Below are 24,160 nucleotides of genomic sequence, written 5' to 3'. Positions count from 1 at the left end.
TGTGCCCCTCCTTCCTTCTGTCTGCTTGACTGTCTACACCCAGACTTGCTTGCCTGTACCCTAGAGGGTTGCCCCTGCTGCTTGGTGACTGTGGGGGATCTCTGGCCTAGGTACCCAGGAGTTTTTCTGCCATCTATACTTTCTTCAACAAACTCAGAAAAAACCCCTGCCCTACCAAATTTTGGGGGATATTTTTCATCTGTTCCAGGGCATCCTTTAGATTGTTATTTCATCTTTATAGTTTACTCAAGTATCATATTTATTGTATTAAACTTCCCTTGCTTAGATTACTGTTTGGTTTCTACCCGCTGGTTGAACCCAGACTGAAAAACATTCTATGCAGCTCACCTAAGCAGGCAGAAGGATGAGTCAGAGAGAAGTCTTTAGAGATTTCTGAGGGCTCACTGAGAGCCTGCCAGAGTACACTTGCTTGTACACAGGTCCTAGAGGTTGGAGTGGAAGCATTTACCAAGCCACGTACAAGCTCTTACCAAGGGCTTCCAATATGCATTAAGCTCCCCAAAAAGGGACTGCTTGCATTCCGGTGTTTTTTTCTAAAATGACTGTCAGCTGGGGCAACATGAGGAGACCTCGTCTCTACAAAAAAATTTAAAAAATTAGTTGGGTGTGGTGGCACATCCCAGCTGCTCGAGAGGCTGAGGTGGAAGGATCGCTTGGGCCTGGGAGGTTGAGGCTGCAGTGATCAGGCAACTGTAGTCTAGCTTGGGCGACAGCGGAGACCCTGTCTCAAAAACAAAAAATGATTGTCCCACCTTAGGTAAGTAGATGCCCCCAGGTTGCAAATCTGTACTAAGGATCTTCCTCTAGATATGCTTCCCATGACTGTCATGGCCTTGTAGGTTGCAATTGCTGGAGGTCCATCCCTCTCCAGAAAGGAGGTAGAGATGCCCCATTTTGGGATAAGGGTGCAGGAGGGATAATGGGTCTGCTGCGGAAGAAGATGGCACCCTCACCTGGAAGCACTGCTGAATCCCACACACCTGCACACCCATGAGTCTGCTGCCTTTGGTGGTCTGGGGCTGACTGTGGGAAATGAGGGGGCGGCTGTACTTCTCACCCCAGTTTACCTCTTCAGATCTTGCCCCCACCCTCACGTCTAACATGGAGTCAGCACTGCTGAAATTCTTATCTCCCCTAAGTCTAGCAAGTTATTTAAATTTTTCTGTTACCCTTTAGTTCTTAATAAGTGAGACAGTTTTCTATAAACATGTCTGTAATTTACACATGTGATTTTTCCATTGTCATCTCTTAGGAGAAAGGGTGTATATATATATAATCTGGTTTCTACTGAACACTGTTCAGTAAACTTGTCCAGATGACCAAAGTATCTGTTCCTTTAGCAAATGCTGGGTAAGTCTCAGGTACCATGTGCTGGAGTGTAATGGTGGTGCAGTGTGAAGACCTTGACTGTGGAGGGTTCCCAGGCAGAGGCATCCTGATCAGGAGCAGATACCCTGACTCCTGGGCAGTGAGGCTGGTGTTTAGGCTGGGGCATACCCTTGGGCAGGAAATCTCTTAAGAGAAAGAAGTGATGAAACCCTGAGTTCAACCTCTGGGAATGGAGAAGAAAGGAGTTCTAGAAAACAACAGACACATAGCTAGAGTTAGGCTCTGAGGGAACAGTAGCATATTGGTGGTGGTCTGGGGGAACTGTGGGAACAGCATGAGCAGGGAGGGTGTGTCCAGGGGACTGAAGACTTGGGAAATAAGACATATTTGGGAACATAGTGGGAAAGGAGGCTGTAGGCTATTGCAGGCTCTGGAATAGAGGAGAGATGAGGAGGGAGCTACCAGTGGCGTTATAGAAGCACCTGGCTCCTGGCTGAATGCGCAGAGCAGGAAGCAACTCAAGGTAATGTGGGGTTTTCACCAGGTGCCTGAGAACTTGATCCATTGCACACAGAGGCCCGAGGAAGAGGGACTCTGCAAGGCATGTGGAAGCTAATATCTGGAGTTAGTTTGTTGACCCATGAACCCTCCTTTTGGAGGTGATGCTCATGGCATTGAATGGACGAGTTTGTAGAGAGAAGACTACTAAAGAGGCAGTGAAGGACGGAACTTTGAGAAATGTGCTTCGTTTAGGGTTTGGTGGAAAAGGCAGACCCCTGAAGAGCTATTGGAGGTTGTATCATCCCATTTTACAAAGGAGGAAAGTGAGGCTTAGAGAGGTCAGGTAACTTGCCTAAGGTCACACAGCCAGTAGGTAGCATAACCAGAATTTAATCCTGGTCCTGTCACTCCAGATGCCAAACTGGTTTTCCAGTCTGAAAATGGATCTGGGACATCTCCATCCTCAAACGTCTGCTACCCTTATTTTTAAATTGCATAATCTTTCCACCTAGACCTAAAACCCTCTTTAGTTTACTAAAGGCAGGGCAGAATGGCCTCTGGGAGGGTTAATTCCCTTCTCCTTTTTTCCCCAAATTTCTGTATGTGTTTATTTGAAGAATACATCTAGTGGCTAATTTGATTTGAAATGATGAATATCATTTGAGAAAATCGGCCACACTGGGCTCTCGGGGGGTTGTAATCAGTGGGGACCAGAATATGTCCTGCCAGATGCTTTGATCTATAATGTTGCCTGTGGGACTGTGTAGGTGAGTAGATTCATTATAAATACATTTCCCTTTTAATTTGAACATGAAGGCTAAAAGTAATGGCTGGGAACCAAATTCCTTAAATCTAGCTGACAGTAGTTCTGTGACTTACAGACTGGAGAGCAGAGGTAGACCATCATCTTAGCTGAGTGCCAGCCTCTTGGTGAGGGAGTCCGGGGAGTCCTGAGGCTCCCTTGCCCCGGTGAGAACCCAGGCCAGGCCTTTTTCCGCAATCAAGGAACAAGCTCTAGGTGTGGCCCAGCTCTTCTGGTCCCACTGAGCTGCTCCACTCACACCCTTACCACTCCACCATCTGCCAGCAGTGCTGGGAGCTGTTCTCTCCCCTAGAGCCATTTAGCTGCAAACTGTCTCTGTCTCTGTTTATCCGAGCAGAACCTGGAAGGGGCTGGCAAGGACTAGGCAACAGATGGGACAGCCAGAGAGGTGAGGACTTAGGTAAACCACTCTTGCCAGACTCCCGGAGGTGGTGGGGAGGGAAAGGGCAGAGTGAACGTGCTCCTCTGGCCTCGTGATATGGCAGGGGGCTTGGGCTCTTTCTGAGGATTTGTGTGTCCTGTTGGAGCAGGAAAGTGAACAGGAACCAGGATGCCCCCTAGAGATGGAGGCTGCTAGCTCTGACACTCCTGGGGTTTAGTCAGAAGCTTGGATTTCCAGCCCCTTTCTCTCAGCCTGAGTGGGTGGGGGTGACTGGTCATCTTATTTCATGGTTACAAGGAGGCCTTGCTTTTCTTTCATCCTTAATCTTGGTAGTAGGAGAAAGTGCAGGGCAGCCTTGGCACAGGTCTTGGGTCTGGCTTGTACGTATTGCTCTTTCTGTCCCTGGCTAGTTACTGTCGGGCATCTTTTTAGCTTGCCTGAGCCCATGGCGGGGGAGTCAGACCCTGCCTGAGTTCTGGGAGAGAGTCCTCATGGCTGTTGGTGGCCACATTCAAATGTTTTCTGGCCAGCAGTTTTGCTTCAGTGCTACAGGGCTCTCAGAATTGAAGGGAACCTTTTTAGGGTCATTGGGTTCAGGGATTCCCAGTCTAGTGTCCATGAGTGAAACGTTGGAATTGTTTCAGTATTTGAGTCCTAAGGAAAACAGCCTGTGTGGGCTAAGTAGGTATTGAAGACCTTTGCTTTGGTCAGAGTGAAACCAGCTGAAGGTCATCTCATGTGGATGGGTGGGAGGGAGGCCTGGGGGAGGAGGGATCATAGCTTCTGATTTTTCTTTTTTTTTTTTTTTAAAGAGATAGGGTCTCACTCTGTCACTCAGCCTGGAGTACAGTGGTACAATCTCAGCTCACTGCTGCCTGGATCTTCTGGGTTCAAGCAGCCCTCCCACCTCAGCCTCCTGAGTGGCTGGGACCACAGGTGCATGCCACTACACCCAGCTAATTTTTTTTTAATGTAGACATGGGGTCTTGCTATGTTGCCCAGGTTGGTCTCGAACTCCTGGGCTCAAGCAATCCTCTCACCCTGGCTTCCTAAAGTGTTGGGGTTACAGGCGTGAGCCATGGCACCCAGCCCATAGCTTCTGATTAATAGAACAGTGGGACAATAGCAAAATGGGTGCCTTTGAAAACCATGGTTTTGCATGGGAGAAAAAAAAATTAAAAACAGCCTCTTAGCTAAGAAACTAAGGTCTTGAGAAATTGGCTTCCCCAGGGTCATAAAGTCCACGTGAGTCACTGTCTGTTTTCACAGCTTGGTAATCTTTCCCATGTTCCAGTACAATGTGTAGAAGAAACTAGAACTAGAAGGCCTGGGCGCAAGCCCTGACTCCATCACTTGCTGGCTGGGAACCTGGGACTCTCCAAGCCTCATTTTTTCTCATTTTCTTTTAGGGGAGAGATGAATGGGGGCTGCATTTTGCCCAGAGCCTAGCCTGTAGAGTCACTAATGTTACTTAAGATAGTACACTGCCTCCCATATCTGATTGTTGACTCGTAGTTTTGTGGGTGAAAATGTATAAATACAGAGCTTTTAAAAAGTTACTTTAAGAAGATTAACCATGGAAAATTAGACACAAATCCCTTCAGTTCCTGCAGTCATAACCATACGCAGCAGCGTTTGCTTCCGTGATTGTGTGATGGTTGAAAACTCGCACTCTGGAGCTATCATTGCCTGGGTTTGAGTCCTGGCTCTACCATTTACCAGCTGTGTGACATTGGACAAGTTCAGTCACTTGTCCACCCACCCCGTGCCCCCTACCCTGTGCCTCAGCGAAATAAGCAGTGGGAATTTAGAGTATCTGCCTCAAAGGGTTGCTGGTGCTTGGTACATATTTGTTAAGGCAGGTGTGTTCATGTTTCACTATTACATGTAGGAGCCCTTAGGACGTGGCACAGGCACAAGGGAAGGTGTGCAGGTAATAGAGATGGGTGTTGTGACAGCCTCTATGCAGTACTGTAGGGGTCGAATACAGCGATGCTGACAACAGGCTGGGGGTGGGCTGTGGAACAGGGAACCCCGCATGGGGCTGTGTGCTGTATCCCGGTCTCCAGCGTGCGGCGGAAGAGGCTGCTTACAGGGCAGACCTTTGGGCAGCGTTAAAGGATGTGAAAACACCCTTTCATCCCACCACCCTGAATAAACCCACTTTGTTTTTGTGTAGTATTTTATCTAGATTGTCACATAGTTTCAGCATCATGTCTGTACTGTTTTGTAAGCCATTTTTCAGCTAAGGTTTTCTCTGTTATACTGTCTTTCTAAATATTTTCATTTCATTAAACAAAACCAACTGAAGTTTCAAAACTGTTCTGTCCCTGTTGGGGACAAGGTAAAAAGCTAAGGTTGCTTTGTGTTTGTATATGGGGTTTTCTCTTATTTCTGTTACAACAGAAAGTCTGTGTTTCACAGCGAGAGTTTATAACATCTTCCCCCAGCTTTGGGGTGAGTTTTCTTAAATTCTTCTTACGCAATGTAACTTCCTGCTGAAGAAAGGACATTGGAATTGGGTTTTCTGTCTGCGATGGGAATGTTTAGTCAGATATTTAGAGAACTTTTTCCCACAGATATTTTTTATGGGGGTCACTGCTTTATCCTCCTTTCCATGAACTTGGCTTTGTTCTAAGAGCCTACTAGAAGCCGAGTTCTCATGCAAGACACTGTGCCCAGGTCACCAGTGCACGATGACATTTAACCTTGATGGAAATGTGCAGTTGAGAATCTTGTTTTCTCCACCTTCCTCTTCAGATTGGCTTGAAAGAAATACCCTTTAGCAAGTAATGGGAAGAGTTGCCTCAAATTGAGCCTTTGGGAATCTGAAGTCTTTTACAAGAAAGGCTGATCTGTTTCCTGAGGTGGGGCTGGGAGCTTGTAGGTGCCCCCATTTCTCTTTCTTTGGAGCCTCTTTAACTATCAATGTACCGTGATCCCGTGCCATAATCAGCCTGTGGGACTTCACTGTTGACCTGGACCAGGTAACTAGAATGTGGTTGAGCCTCATAGAAAAAAGAGATCCAGAGAGTCCTGGATTGGGAGCCAGAAGGTGGTCTTGTCTAAGCCTTGTCACGTAACTCTTCCATAATATTCAGGCAAATCATCAGTCCCCTCTGAGCTTCCATTTTCTCCTGGTAAAGTGGCATCCCGTGCAATGAGAAATGAGCAGGAAAATGCCCTGCAGGCTGGAGGCCTTGAGCACTTAAATGAAAGTTGAGGGTGGTGTTCCCGGGAAGGCCATTCATTAGTCCCTGTGTCTTGAGCCAAGGTGATGTGAGAACTGTACCTTGGCGTGGCCTTCATTGAGGAAATAAAAGGCTGAATTTAGCAGATGAAGTTGGAAATCTTGCCAGGGGTCAGCAAGCTTATTCCTCAAAGCATCCTCAAAAGAAGGATTGGTGTTTTCCGTGATAGAGGCTTCAAGTGGTTATGGCTGGATTCCAGTTATTCATGGCCTCCCCCATAATCTAGATGTATAAACTTGTTAAATTATCTGGAGTCATTTTTACATATTATTCACTCTGTATCTTTCCTAGGAGAATTAGCTCTGGAAGTTCACAGCCTCCTATGTAAAGTACTGTGCTTCCCTTTTTTCTTCCCTAAGCTGTCCTCTTTTACTCCAGAAATTTTGGTAAAGGTCTATTACTGTTTAAATCCCTTTACTGAGTTAAATTTTTGCCAGGTATTAAGCTGTTCATAGTATGTGCTGTTTTTTCCTGAGTAGTTTTGCTCTGTCACCCAGGCTGGAGTGCAGTGGCACGATCTCAGCTCACTGCAACCTCAGCCTCCCAAGTAGCTTGGACTACAGGAGTGCACCACCATGCCTTTTTTGTATTTTTAGTAGAGGCAGGGTTTTGCTGTATTGGCCAGGCTGGTCTCAAACTCCTGGCCTCAAGTGATCTGCCCATCTCGGCCTACCAAAGCAAAGTGCTGGGTTTACAGGCGTGAGTCACTGTGCCCGGCCCCTTTGCAAATCTTTTTCTTCATTGTAGTTTTTCACCATCACACATTTCCTGTTGCCCTTCCTTCCAGACTAGGAAGGGCCTGAGACCTAGAGACAGCAGTACTGGGTCAAGGGCTCACTTTAGCATTAGGAGAATTGTCCCAAGTTAGAGAGAACCTTTTCTTTTTGAGAAGTATTTGAGAAATAACTGGAGTTATCACGGAAGTCTCCAAAGGTATGAGGTTAGGTTTTTCAAGAGTAGTTTCGTGGGCAGGGGACCAGGGAGTGGGTGCTGCTGATTGGCTGTGGATGCAATCAAAGCCATGTGCTGAGTCTGCAGGGGTTGGGGGGAGTCATGAGTCTCTAGTCTGGGTGGGGTAAGTCTGAAAAACATTCAAAAGACCAATCTTCGTTTCTATAATAGTGGTGTTAACTACAGGAGCACTTGGGGAAGTCAAAGATCTTGTGGCCTCTGGCCACATGACTTCTGAGCAATACGGGATTATAAAAACTGTGCTTACATTTTAGCAGAATTCAGGCCCCTCTCAATCCTAATCTTGTGACCTTTCATTAGCCTCAGCCCCCTGAACAAGGAAGGGATCAGTTTTATGGAGGGACTGTTACCATCTTTGCTTCCAAGTTAAACTGTAAACTAAATTTCTCCCGTGGTTAACTTGGCCTATGCCCAGGAATGAGTGGAGACAGCTAGCCTGTGAGGGTAGACGCAAGATGGAGTCAGCCATGCTAGATTTCTTACTGTCCATAATCTTTGCAAAGGTGGTTTCAGCAGTAGTAAATACAAGCAACCAGATAAAGGTCTACTAGGCAGATCTTTAGAGACACACAATAGCTTGTGAATTCCTGTTGATCTCATCTGGGCTCTCTAATATGTAATAGTTTTACAGCATTCTTAGCATGACAAATATTTTTCTACTTTACCGTTTGTTAGAATCCAGTGAACTTAAAAATCCTCTCCTTTCAAAAAGCAAATACTAGATTAAAATAGTTGCAAAGCTTTCTTTTAGGGATTGGAGAAGTGTAGCTACCTTTTGGCGTGGTACAGACTTGGAATCTGTTTGCCTTGGCTGGTATTCCAGTCTGCCCTTCTTTAAATGTGTACCTCCTCAGGTATAAAATGGGAATGAGTAATAGTACCTAAGGATAAATTCCCAGTTGAATTAACCTGATAAGAAAATCTTCAGCTCTTTATAGAACATTGCCATCCCACTTTTTTGGGCTATCTTTTAATGTCACCTTGGTTTAAATGTTCATTCTTGTATAGGTCATCCATGTCAATAGTGTTAGAACCTTGGATATCCCCAGCAAACCATCTCATTACTCATTCTTTATTCTTCCATTGCCCACAGCCTGAAATCCTTTGATATTTCACTAAAATATCATTTGTATTTCCCTTTTTGTTTTTGCTACAAACAATAGAGATCTTAAATATACACTTCAGGTTTTGACAAATGCATACATCCGTGGAGCCTTCATCAGGATCAAGACCTACATGGTACATTTCTGTACCCCAGGAAGTTCCTTCCTATCCTTCTCTAAGCCCACCACCTCCATCACTTTCAGATTTCTAGAACCTAAATTCGTTTTGCCTGTTCTTGAAGTTAATATAAATGAAAATTTGGGTCTGGCCTTCATTCACAATGTAATGTTGTAATGTTTCATCCACAATAGTTTCCCTTTCTATTGCCGAGGGGGTATACCATTGTATGCAGATGCCACAGTTTGATCATCTGTTCTGTTGATATTGGGCTGTTGCCAGTTTTTGGCTATTGGGATAAAGCTGTCCTGAGTCTGCTTTCATTTTCTCTGTCTGAGATGCTCTGTGGTTCCTGTCTCCTGCTTCCTAGCCCTGCAACCTTGGGCAAGTGTCTTAATCTCTCCGCTTTGGTTTCCTTATCTGTAAAATGGTAGGTTGGAAAATAACTCAGGGTTGGGACTAACATTAAAAAAAAGAGAGAGAGATAGGGTCAGACATGCCTATAATCCCAGCACTTTGGGAGGCTGAGGCGGGAGGATCACCTTAGGTTGGGAGTTTGAGCCCAGCCTGAGCAACATAACCAGTCCCTGTTTCTACATTTTAAAATCTCAAAGTTTTTCAAATGAAATAGAAGAGAACTTGAGAGTGAATGACATGGAACTGCACACAGTGCATCACACATGTAAATAGAGTTTTGTGTATGTATGTGTATACTAAACACAGTGTAAAATGTATTTGTTATAATTTAGGCAAATCGGTTTGCCAAGCACTGTATGTGCCATTGTAAGCAAGGAAGTTGAACTCTCCTGAGGTTATTTAGTAATAGGTATTTCTAGCTTCAGCATGTCTAAAACAGTCACTTACATAGTGCTTGCTGTGAGCCACGCACTATTTTAAAAGCTTTCCATATAACATCATATACTCACAACCATCCTTTGAAGTGGGCTTGATTCCCGTTTTATATATGGAGAAGTTGAGACAGGGACTATCCCACTTGCCCATGATCACAAAGCTAGAAAGGAAGGGCCAAGATTTGAACCTAGGCAGTGCAAGTGTAGAGTCTTTGCTGTAAACCACTATTCCTGGTGAGACAAGTAAAATAAATTGTTATGTGCAGATGCAAATTGGTAATTAATTGATACAATACTCCACCCCTTTATTCCAGATATGAGAAATGAGTGTTGGACGTCGAAGAATAAAGTTGTTGGGTATCCTGATGATGGCAAATGTCTTCATTTATTTTATTATGGAAGTCTCCAAAAGCAGTAGCCAAGAAAAAAATGGAAAAGGGGAAGTAATAATACCCAAAGAGAAGTTCTGGAAGATATCTACCCCTCCCGAGGCATACTGGAACCGAGAGCAAGAGAAGCTGAACCGGCAGTACAACCCCATCCTGAGCATGCTGACCAACCAGACGGGGGAGGCGGGCAGGCTCTCCAATATAAGCCATCTGAACTACTGCGAACCTGACCTGAGGGTCACGTCGGTGGTTACGGGTTTTAACAACTTGCCGGACAGATTTAAAGACTTTCTGCTGTATTTGAGATGCCGCAATTATTCACTGCTTATAGATCAGCCGGATAAGTGTGCAAAGAAACCCTTCTTGTTGCTGGCGATTAAGTCCCTCACTCCACATTTTGCCAGAAGGCAAGCAATCCGGGAATCCTGGGGCCAAGAAAGCAACGCAGGGAACCAAACGGTGGTGCGAGTCTTCCTGCTGGGCCAGACACCCCCAGAGGACAACCACCCCGACCTTTCAGATATGCTGAAATTTGAGAGTGAGAAGCACCAAGACATTCTTATGTGGAACTACAGAGACACTTTCTTCAACTTGTCTCTGAAGGAAGTGCTGTTTCTCAGGTGGGTAAGTACTTCCTGCCCAGACACTGAGTTTGTTTTCAAGGGCGATGACGATGTTTTTGTGAACACCCATCACATCCTAAATTACTTGAATAGTTTATCCAAGACCAAAGCCAAAGATCTCTTCATAGGTGATGTGATCCACAATGCTGGACCTCATCGGGATAAGAAGCTGAAGTACTACATCCCAGAAGTTGTTTACTCTGGCCTCTACCCACCCTATGCAGGGGGAGGGGGGTTCCTCTACTCCGGCCACCTGGCCGTGAGGCTGTACCATATCACTGACCAGGTCCATCTCTACCCCATTGATGACGTTTATACTGGAATGTGCCTTCAGAAACTCGGCCTCGTTCCAGAGAAACACAAAGGCTTCAGGACATTTGATATCGAGGAGAAAAACAAAAATAACATCTGCTCCTATGTAGATCTGATGTTAGTACATAGTAGAAAACCTCAAGAGATGATTGATATTTGGTCTCAGTTGCAGAGTGCTCATTTAAAATGCTAAAATAGATACAAACTCAATTTTGCATAGAAAGGTGTATTTTGAATAGTTCCCATGTTGTGTTCTCACATTAGAGTAATTTCTATATTAAACCATGAAAATTGCCTTTATGAGCGATACCCATTTGAGGGCCTCTAAACCCTTCAATTTGGTACTCACGTGAAGAGGGAAAGCGGAAGATGGTAATTTTTTTTTACGGATGATATGGCAGGATGATTGGTTCTGATCTTACTGGCTAGTGCTCATTTTTAAAAAACTTGTACCCTCTTATCTGAAATCCTGTTCCTGGAATTTGGCCATTTTACGTGATTTTGTTTGCCCTCTTCTATAATATTCCTACTTCCCATAATAATGACTGATTTATTTGTAATTCAGGTATTTATAAACCTATTGGCTACAAAGACTTTGTTAAACATTATCCAGTGGTTTTCGTGAAATGGAATTATGTTTATTTTTATGGGATTTGGGTAAATTTTAAATTGTCTAGAAAACTGAATTTTCAGTTGTCAGTTGTGGAATTCTGTTTTTCAATTGTGGAAATTTCCTGCCACCCCAACAGTATTTTTGTGTGTTAATTAATTTTGCAAAATGAGAATCATGGTGTGACACTCATCTAATTTACCTTGTTGTGATGTTATGGTCATAATAAGGAGAAAGGGGGTTTAATTTTTCTTGTATTTGGTTTGCTGGTGGTATCATAGTGTAATTTTAGTATTTGAAAATCAGTATGATTCCTTAATGGCCAACTGAAGATTGAATTGCCCCTAACAACCATATCGTGTTAGTGAATTTTCAATATGGACCAGGAAGGCATATGTATTTTGAACTTGAGTGAAAAGGTTGAAGTTACAGACTTTTGCATAGATGGTTTGTCAATTTAAAATTCCAGAATTTATTATTGCCATATTTTCACATGCTGCTTATACAAGATTATTATTCTGAGTAGTAACTGCTTCCCTGTCTATGTAGAAGTGCCTGTGTTTTTATTTATTGTTCAGATCAAAGACCAAAACATTTTCTTAAATATATTTTATGTAATATTTTATTTGTATACAGTGTTGTTGACGAAATATTTAACTAGAGCATGATATTTTAAATGTTAAGGTGTAACATATGTTAAATAAAACTGTTATTTTTGAATTTTAAAATTTGTTTTTTGGGGGTATGAACTACTAGAGTTTAAAATTCTGCCAAACTATTACTTATATGTACTATTGTGTAACATACTTTCTTGAAATATTTTTGTTTATAGAATTGAAGGTTCTTATCAGATGGGATACTGGGGACTATAAACAATGGAAATAAAGCCACTGTATTTTTAATTTTTTGTGTAATGTGTAATCTATAATCCTTTTGTTTCCCATATTTGAGAACATTTTTCCCTGAAAGAGGCCAGTTTCCTCCCCAGAAACCATTACAGTAGTGTTGAACTATCACTGTCTCTCAGTGCGTCATCCATCTTTGCATTTAAAATCCCCAAAGTGCTTTCCCATTTAAAGTCTTTAAAGAAAAGTGAGAATATTTATTTATGCTTCCATTTTCAGTGAGTATAAATAATTTAATTAGAGAGTGGTGTGGCATTGTAAAGATTGTGTTATCCTAAGCCATTTCTATTTTGGAGTTTGTAGCCACAAAGATGAAATATAGAAGCAGCCTTGACTACTCAATTTCCTTTCATAGACCCATGTTGAGAAGACACTACTAACGTCCAGTGGGAAACAAGTAGACAATTGATGAAGCTCAAAAAACAGAAGGGTTAGTGTTGTAAGAGCAAACAGTCTAATCCTGTTTGGAATGTGGAAGCCATTTCTGAGCAAGTATGAGGACACAGGTGCTTGATTTGAGATTGAAGACTATTTTCAGCCTGGTCTTCCTGAAGGTTTCCTGGGGCCTGCGTCTGCCTTCTACTCCCATGGCTGCTAGCACACACCTCCCAGAGGGCCATATTGCCACATTATGGTTAGAGAAGAATAAAGAAGTAAAGAAGCTCTGAGAACATTCACAGGTAATTGGATCACATTTGCATTTGTCCAAAAAACCTGACCACGCATTCTCAGGTAATAGGTTTCTCCTCTCAGAGGAATTTCAATTTTTTTTCTTGTTAGAGATTCCCCTTCTCTGAGGTTTCAAGTCTCTTGTAGAGAAAGAAGAGATGGAGCAGGTTTTGAATGAGGTGTGGAGGGCCACTGGGGGGCCTTTTGTGAGCCTTCAGTCCACATGTGTGCTGTTGTTTGAACATGAGTTCTTGGTGCTGATGACATTTGGATGAGATGATCTCTGGCCCTTCTTCGTTTGGCAGAAGTTCTTGTGCAATGGCTGCCCAAGCCCACCGCACTGGTCATTGCTGCCCTGTGAGATGGACCTCATGGGCTTTTTAGCAGAGCACGTTAGGTTTTAGAGCTTTACGCATGCTTGGGCTCTATTATGGCGCAAACTCTTAAATCCAGGAAGGCCTCTCTTGGTGCCCACAATATGGGTTCTCACCTGATCCCCCATCTCACGGATGGAACTGCTGTAAGTCTAACTTATTCTTTGAGAACTGTTTAACAATTAGGCCTCAAGGGAAACTGGTATTTTGGGCCCTTTTCTTGGCTATTCCCAAGTCATGTTGATTTTGAGTTTGAAGGTCAAAAAGGCTGAAAGCATTGCCAGCGTTTGGATTATTCATAAACCCAAGCAGGTCTTAAAAAAAGGATGCAAGAGACAAGAATGGCTCATTCCCCTTCCTGATCCTGGTTATACCCATGTCCTTTCTTGAGATGGTCAAGAGAGGCTGGAAAGAAGAACAGGAAATTGGGGGAGTGCTTTGTTACACTTGGAAATTGAGTCAAGAATTAAAGACACCCAAAGTGGGCCATCTCCTACTTGTCCACTCCTAATTGGTGGTGATGCGGAATATTTGATGTCCCGGGTCATCTTGACTTTCTCAGATGCAAAAAGGGAGGGTGACTTTACTAATGGAAAGGATGGGAAGCTGAAATGAATGAAGCCTTCAGTTGGGCCAAAGTTTAACTTCCCCGTGATTTGCCTTCTGATGAAAAATGCCAGATGAAGTGAAAATTCTTGTTTCTTGGCCTAGAACAGGAAGATACATACTTTACATGCTGGGCTATTGAGACTATGAAATTAGGTTTTCCTTAATGTAAATCCAATTGCTAGAAACATTTGCCAAATAAGATTTTTTGAACTGAACTTTGTTTGCATTAATCTGAAAAACTGAAGTATTCTGACTCATGAAGTTGTCAAAGTAATACACTAAAAAAGTTTTGCCCTTAATACCATTATATCTTGTAGAGGCCAAGAATGAGGGACTTCTGTCTTTAAAGAGCCCTAAAAATCTCGTTTGCTCACATGATATGAATTACCGTATTTGTTGTAAATGCGCAACTTTGTACACACTAAAAGCACTGCCAATATGATTTTTTATCAGTTGTGCCTCAGAGACATCTTAAATATTACATATTAGAATAATTGAAATACAGCATGAGTCTTTATATATATTTTTAAACCCTTAAATTGAAAGATGGAGTCCTAGGCCGGGTGCGGTGGCTCACGCCTGTAATCCCAGCACTTTGGGAGGCCGAGGCGGGCGGATCATGAGGTCAGGAGTTCGAGACCAGCCTGGCCAACATGGTGAAACCCCATCTCTACTAAAATTACAAAAAATTAGCCAGGCGTGGTGGCGGCACCTGTAATTCCAGCTACTCGGGAGGCTGAGGCAGGAGAATGGTTTGAACCCAGGAGGCGGAGGTTGCAGTGAGCCGAGATCACACCACTGCACTCCAGCCTGGGTGACAGAGCGAGACTCCATCTCAAAAAAAAAAAAAAAAAAAGAGTCCTGTTCAGGTGCATTTCCTGCTTCTGTCACTTTGACCTGTGTTTATGAATTCTCATCCCAAGCAACCCTGGTGGCTTTTGAGCTTTGTCAGTTGCTTTCTTCTTGGCTGTTGTGCATGGTGAAAGGGGATGTGTTAACTGCACTGAAGCAGCGAGAGTACTTTTAATTTGATTGTAATCCAAGGGCTTATTTCTAAGTCAGGGGCCTGGCAGTTGAACAAAGAGTTTGCAGCTTCCTGACAGCTGACCCACACGGGATTGGAGGGTGGGCCTTTGATGCTCCTCAAGCAATAAGCCACATGGAGAACTTGCATCGTAAGTGTTAGCAAGGGCTCACCTCACTGCCTTGGAAACCTACCATCCTGTGACTTGCCCTTTCCCAGCCTGTCTTCAACTCACATCCTCTCTTCCTGCTCATCACCCCAGGCCTTCCTGAAGTTGGCTTTCCTAGCTATTCTACTGGGCACCAACTTCCACCACCTCTTTAAAAAGTATCTCAAGTACAAAATAAACATTATCCTATCCTTGGTTTGGGTTTTTCCAGAAAACAGACTTTAAGACAGGGATTCCAGCTCAGGTAGACTTTGGTGGAAGTGCAGGCACAAAGTTCAGCAGGAAGTGGCCCTTGGAAGGCAGCAGATGAGGAGTGTGAAGCCACTGCCACTGTGGGATTGGAGCTCAACCCCACAGGGAATCTGGAAAACAGTGCAGAATGCATGCCTCAGAATGCACCTGTCTGAGGCTTGAAGGAGCTGAACTTTTTTTTTTTTTTTGAGATGGAGTCTAGCTCTGTTGCCCAGGATGAAGTGGGCGCAATTAGTGGCGTGATCTTGGCTCACTGCAACCTCCGTCTCCCAGGATGAAGCAATTCCCCGCCTCAGCCTCCCGAATAGCTGGGATTACAGGCGCCCATCACTGTGCCCAGCTAGTTTTTGTATTTTCAATAGAGACAGGGTTTTGCCATGTTGGCCAGGCTGGTCTTGAACTCCTGACCTCAGGTGATCCACCCACCTCAGCCTCAGCAAAGTGCTGGGATTACAGGCGTGAGTCACCGCGCCCGGCCTGAACTACTTTTTATTTCTATTTTTTAAGACGGAGTCTCTCTCTGTTGCCCAGGCTAGAGTGTAATGGTGCAATCCCAGCTCACTGCAACCTCTGCCTCCTGGGTTTAAGCAATTCTCCTGGCTCAGCCTCCCAAGTAGCTGAGATTACAGGCATGTGCCACCCGTCCAGCTAATTTTTGTATTTTTAGTAGAGATGGAGTTTCACCATGCTGGTCAGGCTGGTCTTGAACTCCTGCCCTCTAGTCATCTGCCCGCCTTGGCCTCCCAAAGTGCTAGGATTACAGGCAAGAGCCACCGTGTCTGGCCTTAGTAGATTGTAGAATTCTGCTGGAACCATCACTGCACTACAAAGCCAATTTGGTTTTAAGTCATGATGATTCTACCCGCCCTCTAGAAATTTTTTATTTTGGCCCTCTTTTTTTCTTTAAAAAATTTCCTAAACAGTTTGTTCTCTGATTGCTCCTCTTTCCATAGGAGCCTGTTCTTCATGGATGTAAGGACTGTGTATAAGGAAATGAATTAGAGTTTTGTTTTTTTTTTAACAATTCTTATCTCAGGGATTAGGTGAGTTGTTCACCCTAATTCTTATGGAGAAGAACAAATACTAAGTGATGCTTGGTCCTTTAATGCAGGACTGAACTGATCTGTAGAAGTTCCTAGGAGGTGTTTCTTTTTCTGGGCTGTTTACCCACAAGGCCACTTCCTACACTGGAAGGCTGGGTGAGGGTCACTGTATGGACGTATGTCCTGGCTTCCTTTCAGGGACTGAGCAGGTTGGGGGCAGGTAGACTTGACCCCAGATCTTGGAGCTGCCTTTCTTCCCTTTGCTCTGGGTCTGTTTCGCGGTATTCTACTCAGCTGCTTCAACCTGAACCCTCTACCTCCCCTTCAGTTTAGGGAGCATTCCTTAGCAGGTAAGCATCTGAGCTCATGTGCACTTAACCTGTGTGTTTGCGTGTGCGCATGCACGTGTGCATTTGAGTCTTAAGAGGAAGAGTTGGTGAAGCCAGCCCCCCAGTTAGTCACCCCTTCTGCCTCCTCCAAGCTGGGAGCCTTTCCAGAGAAGTCTTCCTGTAACCCACATCCCGTGCAGCCTTCTCCCCATCGTGTGCTGGGCTGCGGTTTCCTCTTCCAGTTTGTCCATTAATACAATGCCGGATGTTTCCCGTCTTTCACAAAATGAATTATTTCTCTTGGTGGTATTGTCTTCACTGCCAGTGCGGCCTTGGGCTTCTTCATTATATCTTTTGTTATTTAGGTAGGAAAGGAGGCAAACACTTCTGACCATCCACTATTCTGACCTGGGAGCCCCCAGCATTTTAAATGTATTAATTTAATTTTTTGAGATGGTCTCACTCTGTTGCCCAGGCTGGTGTGCAGTGGTGTGATCTAGGCTTACTGCAATGTCTGCCTCCTGGGTTCAAGTGATCCTTGTGCCTCAGCCTCCCAAGTAGCTGGGACCACAGGTGAGTGCCACCACACCTGGCTAATTTTTTTTTTTTTTTGTATTTTTAGTAGAGATGGGGTTTCGCTATGTTGGCCAGGCTGGTCTCGAACTCCTGGCCTCCAGTGATTCACCTGCCTTGGCTTTCCAAAGTGCTGGGATTACAGATGTGAGCCACCGTGCCCGGCCTATTTATAATTTTTAAAGACAGGGTCTCTGTCCCCCAGGCTGGAGTGCAGTGATGCAATCATAGCTCACTGCAGCCTCAACCTCCTGAGCTCAAGTGACCCTCCCGTCTCAGTCTCCTGAGTAGCTGGGACTGCAGGTGTGCACCCCCATGCTTGGCTCCCCAGCATTTTTTCTTGTCTTTCCTGACCTGAGGCCTTCACCACATTGACCTCCACACCTGGAAATTCTCCTTCCTGCCGTGGATACGGCATCTGTTGCCCGGGTTCTTGAATCTCTGCCTGAAAGCTTTTTTTGGCTGCTAAGTGCTGGGCCTGATCCTCCCACACTGCACGCACAGCCTCTTCCTGGGTCTCTTCCTTGGCCTCCCTGCACAGTCCTCAGAGTTATCTCTGTGGGCGCCCTCCCCGAAATATTTCCACCTCTCGTTCCTTTCTGAGTCAAGCCCACTCTTGAGTCCACCTCCGTGAAGGGGCTGTTGGCCCTTCATATCAGGAGAACCCTTCTATGTTTACTCCTAGCCCACCCATTCCCAGCGTCAGCGCCCTCGCCCTTCTCTTTCTCTGGAGTCCAATCAACCCTCCATTTCAAACAGTTCTGTCTCTCCAGCCCTCAGTCTCTCCCTGAATGTGCAAGTCAGCCTGTCCTTGAAGCCAGCACGACTCTCGGGGTCCCCTTTGCCCATCTGTGTACACTTCTCAGCTTCAAACCCAGCAAGTCTCCTGCCCCATCCCCTTCCTGGGGAAATGGGTCTCTTTCGGAGGCCCCAGGCCTGAGGGAGGTCCATTTTGTAGAAATGGAAGGGGTTCCATTTTATGGTTTCTAAGGTGTATTTTCCACAAATTTAAAAGGATTGTCAGCTGGGTTTGGTGGCTTACGCCTGTGATCCCAGCACTTCGGGAGGCTGAGGCAGGAGGATTGCTTTAAGGCCAGGAGTTTGAGGCCAGTCTTGGTGACTTAGTGACAACGTGCCTCTATTGCAAAAAAAAAAAAAAAAAGTAAAAGGACTGTCCCTTGGCTCCTGATCCTTTTAAGTGCTCTTAGCTCTGGGGCAGGCCCTCAGTTCCTTTCCAGGTTGCTCTGGGTTGCCCAGGAATGTGACGGAGGTGAGAATGCCCCTCATCAAGGCAAGAACGTGAATATCTAAGGTCGGCGCCTCCATCGTCATTAGGATCAGAGTGCATTCTACTTTGTTGTCCTAGTGGATATCTGCCCTGTGCTCAGAGTCATCTCCCCTACATTCCCCCACTCAAATGTAGGAGCTTCCCCTCCTCTGACTGCCTTTGGGTGAGGCCCCTGCCCCTTGTCTACCGGAACTGGGCGGAAAGGACCTGAGGCAGAGCTGTCTCCCTCTGCCTTCTCCTCCTCTGCCCCTTCTGTAGAGCTCAGTAGTGGGAAAGTGGCCTTGGGAAGGGGCCTCTGGGGCTCGTCCACAGACACCTGACCATGCCCAGGCGGCATCCCTTCAGCTGTCAGAATTCCTGGGGTGGGTGGGTAGGAAGCAGCCAGGCCCTTCCAGCCTCAGTCTGGCTCTATCCAAGACCTCCCTGGACACTAGAGAAAGCCCCAGCTCTCACCTCCTTTTGACTCAGTGACCCTCTGGGGCTCTTCCTCCTCTCATTCAAGGGTTCAAGGCAACTGGGGTTTGCCTTTTCTACTTTTCCTACTCTTTCTACCTTTTCTACTTTTCCAATCTCACTGCAAAATGTGGCATAGTAATGAGCTGTTAACTCATCACTGGATAATTTATTTATAGTCTGGCGTGGAGAGAGGGGAGTGAAAATGTAGACTTTTGTTGACACAACATGAAGACTGCAGTGGGAAAGGCTTGCAGGAAACCTAACTGGGCGGAGATTCGGGAATCAGGCAACAGGTGCCAAGGCGCTGCGCAGGGACCTGGCCGGGTCCTGCCTTGTCGTTTCAGCTATTGGAACCTTTGAGGACAGACCTACCTGCTTCCGAGCTGCAGTCAACCAGGAGGCCAGAGCTGTGGCTACCCTGGCAGCAGCTGCGAAGCTGCTGTTTTTCTGGCTGGGGAGGTGGGAGAACCCAGGGAAAACCTCAGAAAAATAAAGAAAATCTGAATATGGACAAGCTCAGATGTCTTAAATAGCAACAATATCACATTAATCTTTCCTCTTGTGGGATATGAGAAATGAGTGGTAGACACTGAAGATAAAGTTGTTGGGCTTCAAGTTGGTGGGAAATGCCTTTATTTATTTAATTGCAAAAGTCTCTAAAAGTGAGTCACCACGGAAGGATTGAAGAAGGAGGGGTTGTGATGGACTGTCAAGAAAGCTGGGGAACTTTCCCACTCACTGTCTTGAAGAACAAGACAAAGAGAAGATGCAAAACCACCCCACTGAGGCTGGCGCTGGAGGCCTGGGGAGAGCATTTCATTGCTGGGGGTGGCCTGTCTCACTGGTCCCTCCTCCAGAAGTTGGAGAGATGCTACCTAGCTGAGTGTTGAGCACTTGTCCCTGCAACTGAGTACCTGCTCGACAAATAGGGGCTGCCATGGCAATAAAAAACCCAGCTGTGGCAGATGTTTATTATTGCAGACAATTAGAAATATTCTCTGCATTATCCCAGGTCTTGGCATAGTTCATTGTTGGTAGACCAACCCAATAAATTACTTTTCTGAGATAACATTGATGTGTTGGGTGAACCTTTCACTTAGAAAGCTATTTTATTGTATTTTAATTTTTGAAACAGAGTCTCACTCTGCCATCCCAGCTGGGGGAGTGCAGTGGCACGATCTCGGCTCACTGCAACCTCTGCCTACCAGGTTCAAGCGATTCTGCTGCCTCAGCTTCCCAAGTAGCTGGGATTGCAGGCGCCCGCCACCACGCCCAGCTAATTTTTTGTATTGTTAGTAGAGACAGGGTTTCTCCATATGGGCCAGGCTGGTCTTGAACTCCTGACCTCAAGTGATCTGCCTGCCTCGGCCTCCCAAAGTGTTGGGATTACAGGCGTGAGCCACCGTGCCCAGCCTCACTTAGCTTTAAATTGAAAAGTAAACATTTTCAGTTTTGAATTAATTTTGACTTACTGAGAAGTTATAAAAATAGTATGCAGAAGCCAGCCGTGGTGGCTCACGCCTATAATCCCAGCACTTTGGGAGGCTGAGGTGGGCGAATCATGAGTTCAGGGGTTGAAGACCAGCCTGGCCAACATGGTGAAACCCTGTGTCTACTAAAAATACAAATATTAGCCGGGCATGGTGGCGGGTGCCTGTAATCCCAGCTACTCGGGAGGCTGAGGCAGGAGAATCGCTCGAACCTGGGAGGTGGAGGTTGCAGTGAGCTGAGATCGTGCCATTGCACTCCAGCCTGGGGGACAAGAGCGAGACGAAGTCTCAAAAAAAAATAGTATGCAGAGAACCCATATGCCTCTACCCACGTATTCCCAATGTTAACATCTTACATAATCGTATCATAATTATCAAAATCAACATTGGACCAACTAAGAACAGCAATGAAATTAACATTGCTATTATTCTATTAACTGCACTGCAAACCTGACTTGAATTTTACCAATGTTTTTCACTAATGTCCATTTTCTTTTTTGTTCTTTTTTTAATTTGACACAGGGCCTCACTCTGTCACCCAGGGTGAGTGCAGTGGTGTGATCATGGCTCACTGCACCCTTGACTTCCTGGGCTTGTGTGATCCTACAGGTGTATACCACCACGCCCAGCAAAGATGTCCACTTTCTGTTCCCAGATGCTATTTAAGGCCCCACATGGCATTTGGTTATTTTTCCTTGGTTTTCTCCCATCTGTTTCTCAATCTTTCCTTGTCTTTCATGACTTTAACACTTCTGATGAGTACTGGTTATTTGTAGAATGTCCTTCCATTTGGGCTTGTATGGTGTTTTGCGTGATTAGAATGAGGTTATATATTTTTGGCAAGAATACCACAGACGTGATGTTTTGTCCATCTCGAGGCCTCACATTGGGAGCTCTTGATGTCACTGTGTCCTATTCCTGGTTATATTAACCTTGTGCACTGGGTTCCTCCACAGTAAGGTATTGTCTTTCTCTTTGTAGTTAAAAAATATCTTGGGGGACATTAATATATGTAAAATGTGCAAATAATTCAGTGAGTCAATGCATGTAAGGTGCTTGGAGCCTGGCATGTAGTAAGTGCTCGTTGAATGAGTAGCTGCTGCTTTTGTTGTCATTATTAGTGCTGCTTCTGTGCCAGTTCTCTTCCAGCCTCCCTCCTCTGCTGTTCAGTCCTTTGACTCTCTGTTCATTGTCCTCTGCCTCTTGGGCTGATCCTCCTCCGGCTGGTTGCTTCCTTACATGAGGATTGACTGTCTTGCTCAAAATGTCTGTGTCCTTAAGCAGGGCCAAGAAGAGCTCCGTTCTTCTCATCAGCGTATGGGGTTGGGTGGAGGAGGAGCCTACTATTACTCAAAGGTAAGAGGCAAAGCTGTGCTAACAGAACAGATGCCTCTGTCTTTGCAAGTTGTGCCTACTTCTGAGGTGACCTTGGGGGGACCCCATCTGGTCCACATCCCTGGACCAGAACGTGTCCTGGAGGGACAGGTCAGAGGAGCAGCCCACCTGGCTGAGGCCCGGAGGCAGGAATGAGCCAGAGGTGAAACTCCTCCTGGGGGAGGTGGTGGAGTTTTCTCCAAGGAGCGGCTGGGTTGCTGCGCTGAGCAACCTCCAGGGGCAGGAGAGCCAGGGCAGGGGTGGAGGGAGCATCAGGCCTGCTGGGGGAGGCCTCCCCTGCCCGCGATGGGCAAGGCGGTGCCAATTAAAGCAACCTTAGTTCCCTCTGTAGATGAGAGCAGGGGTTCCCTCCTTCCTCAGTCGGGGTTAGGAGATGCCAGCATGCTCCAGTTGCTTTCTGGGGCTCCCATACCCTGGTCTAGCACACAGAACTCTATCTGCAGAATGGCTGTTCTTGGCAGCAATCTCAGCCTTCCAGACTCCGCTCCAACTTTGGAGCATTTGAGCTCTATTTTTATGCAGAGAGGAGAAGTTTCCCATGTTTGAAAATAGCTGCCATGCAGAGGACTGTGGTAGCTCCTGTTGTTGGTTGTCCTTCTGTCCTCCTTTTTCTGGAGATGGACTGTGCCCCGGGGCTGTGGGGTGATAAACAGGGCCTATTGGAACCCTCCTGGGGACTGGGAGAGGGAAGCTCTTCTTCCACTGGTGTTGCTAAATGGGCATGGTGGAGTTGCCTGGCCCTCGCCCTAACAAGTCAGAATGAGGGCAACACTTGTGGAAGGAGGAGGGGCTGGGAGTGGTGCCAGCGTCCATGAGCCCCTTGCACCTGCCTCCATCCTGGCCTTCCCAGCCACGTGAGCCTTTTTCTTTTTTGCTTAAGCTGACTGGAGTCGGTCCTGACTGATACCATGAAGGCCTGCTTCCTTCCCTGAGTTCTAAGGTGAGCCCAGCTGCAGGTGCCTCCAGATTCCCGCCCTGAAACACCCAATTTTAAGACTGTGATAGTTGCTTCCAGTAGGCAGCTGGGGAAGAAACTTGATGTACCTGCATTAGGCCAAAAATCTAAGTGGAAAGACTTAGGAAGCAGGGAACACCTTTCTTCAGCTGTTCAATGTTCAGTGTTCAGTGTCGGTCCGAAGACCCCTGGGTGAGAGATAACAGTTTCTCTTTCAGCGTCAAGTTTATACATTTAGTTTATAGATGTTTGCTTTGGTGACAAGTGAAGAGCTGAAAAAAGAAGGAGTGTGCATGCAAACCCAGTTCCTTGGGAGAGGAAGATGCTGGTGGGCTGGGAAGAGATTTCAAGGGGGAGAGAGGTGCTTGGTTGCCTGTATAGTCATTGTGGGGTGTGGGCCAGATGTGTCAGGTCTTATGGCCTAGGAGGGAGAGCTGGGTTTAGACCCTCACTCTTCCATAGCACAGTAACAAACAGCCTGGCCCGCCCAGAGGGGAAGGTGGATGCTCATTAGAAATTTCTGTGCTCCAAGCTGCCCTGAGTTCTCCTGGGCCAGAGCAAGCTGGGGTCTGGTCTTGCCCCTCTGCTGAGGCTGGAACAGCTGACCGACAGCCCCCTGCTGTCACATTCCTGGAAATATGCAGGGACCCCTGTGCCCCACCTGGGGGAGAATTGGGGTCTGGCTATGTGGCAAGCACTCGGGAAGCAGGGAGGGAAGCGTAGTATGCCTGTGTGCTGTGGCCCACTCATCCCAGTCCCGGCCCCTTCCTCATGTAACAGATGAGCAAAGTGAAGCCAACCCAAGTTTAAACAACTAGCAAGTATTTTATACTTGGGGCCAGGATTTATACCTGCAGTCTCTGATTCCATTGCCCGTGGACTTTACCCCGCTATGGGACCGTCTCCCTGAGCCTTCCAAAGGAGGACATGTGCCACCAAAGGGCTACCAGCACTGCAAAGTCTGTCAGCTCCCTACCCATGAACTTGTATTTGCCTTTTGCCCTTTGACCCCACTGTCCAGAGATTTTTGTCTCCATCAACTGCCTCACTCAGGCGTCGTCAGCCCAGAGTCTGACCCGAGTCCCACTTTTGCCTCACTGTGCAAAGCTTGGGTTCCTACTCACAGACCTACAGTGTTTGTCAGTAAAGAGGTGGGCCACCCCAGAGTAGACATGTGTTATTAGATTAGATGAGAAAACTAAGCCTCAGAGGATGTGATTTTTTTTTTTTTTTTTTTTTTAGACGGAGTCTCGCTCTGTCGCCCAGGCTGGAGTGCAGTGGCACTATCTCTGCTCACTGCAAGCTATGCCTCCCGGGTTCATGCCATTCTCCTGCCTCAGCCTC

General features: G+C 46.0%; 1 protein-coding gene and 1 long non-coding RNA gene across 2 annotated transcripts in view; both read left to right on the top strand.

Moving 5' to 3' along the window:
• Positions 1–12,187, top strand: part of B3GNT2 (UDP-GlcNAc:betaGal beta-1,3-N-acetylglucosaminyltransferase 2) — a 28,686-nt gene extending 16,499 nt beyond the window's left edge. The window contains exon 2 of the mRNA XM_001152203.8: positions 9,666–12,187. Within this exon, the coding sequence (XP_001152203.3) occupies positions 9,675–10,868 (1,194 nt within the window). The 5' untranslated portion in view covers positions 9,666–9,674 and the 3' untranslated portion in view covers positions 10,869–12,187. The remainder of the gene's footprint in view (positions 1–9,665) is intronic.
• Positions 12,188–12,545: 358 nt separating this feature from the next.
• LOC129143133 (uncharacterized) overlaps positions 12,546–24,160 on the top strand; it is a 206,483-nt gene continuing 194,868 nt past the window's right edge. Inside the window, exon 1 of the long non-coding RNA XR_008546258.2 lies at positions 12,546–12,870. This is a non-coding gene — a long non-coding RNA (uncharacterized LOC129143133). The remainder of the gene's footprint in view (positions 12,871–24,160) is intronic.

Source organism: Pan troglodytes, chromosome 12 (genome assembly GCF_028858775.2).
Source record: "Pan troglodytes isolate AG18354 chromosome 12, NHGRI_mPanTro3-v2.0_pri, whole genome shotgun sequence".
NCBI lineage: Eukaryota > Metazoa > Chordata > Mammalia > Primates > Hominidae > Pan > Pan troglodytes.
The sequence above is the reverse complement of the archived record's forward strand: the minus strand, read 5'-3'. Positions and strand labels throughout refer to the sequence as shown.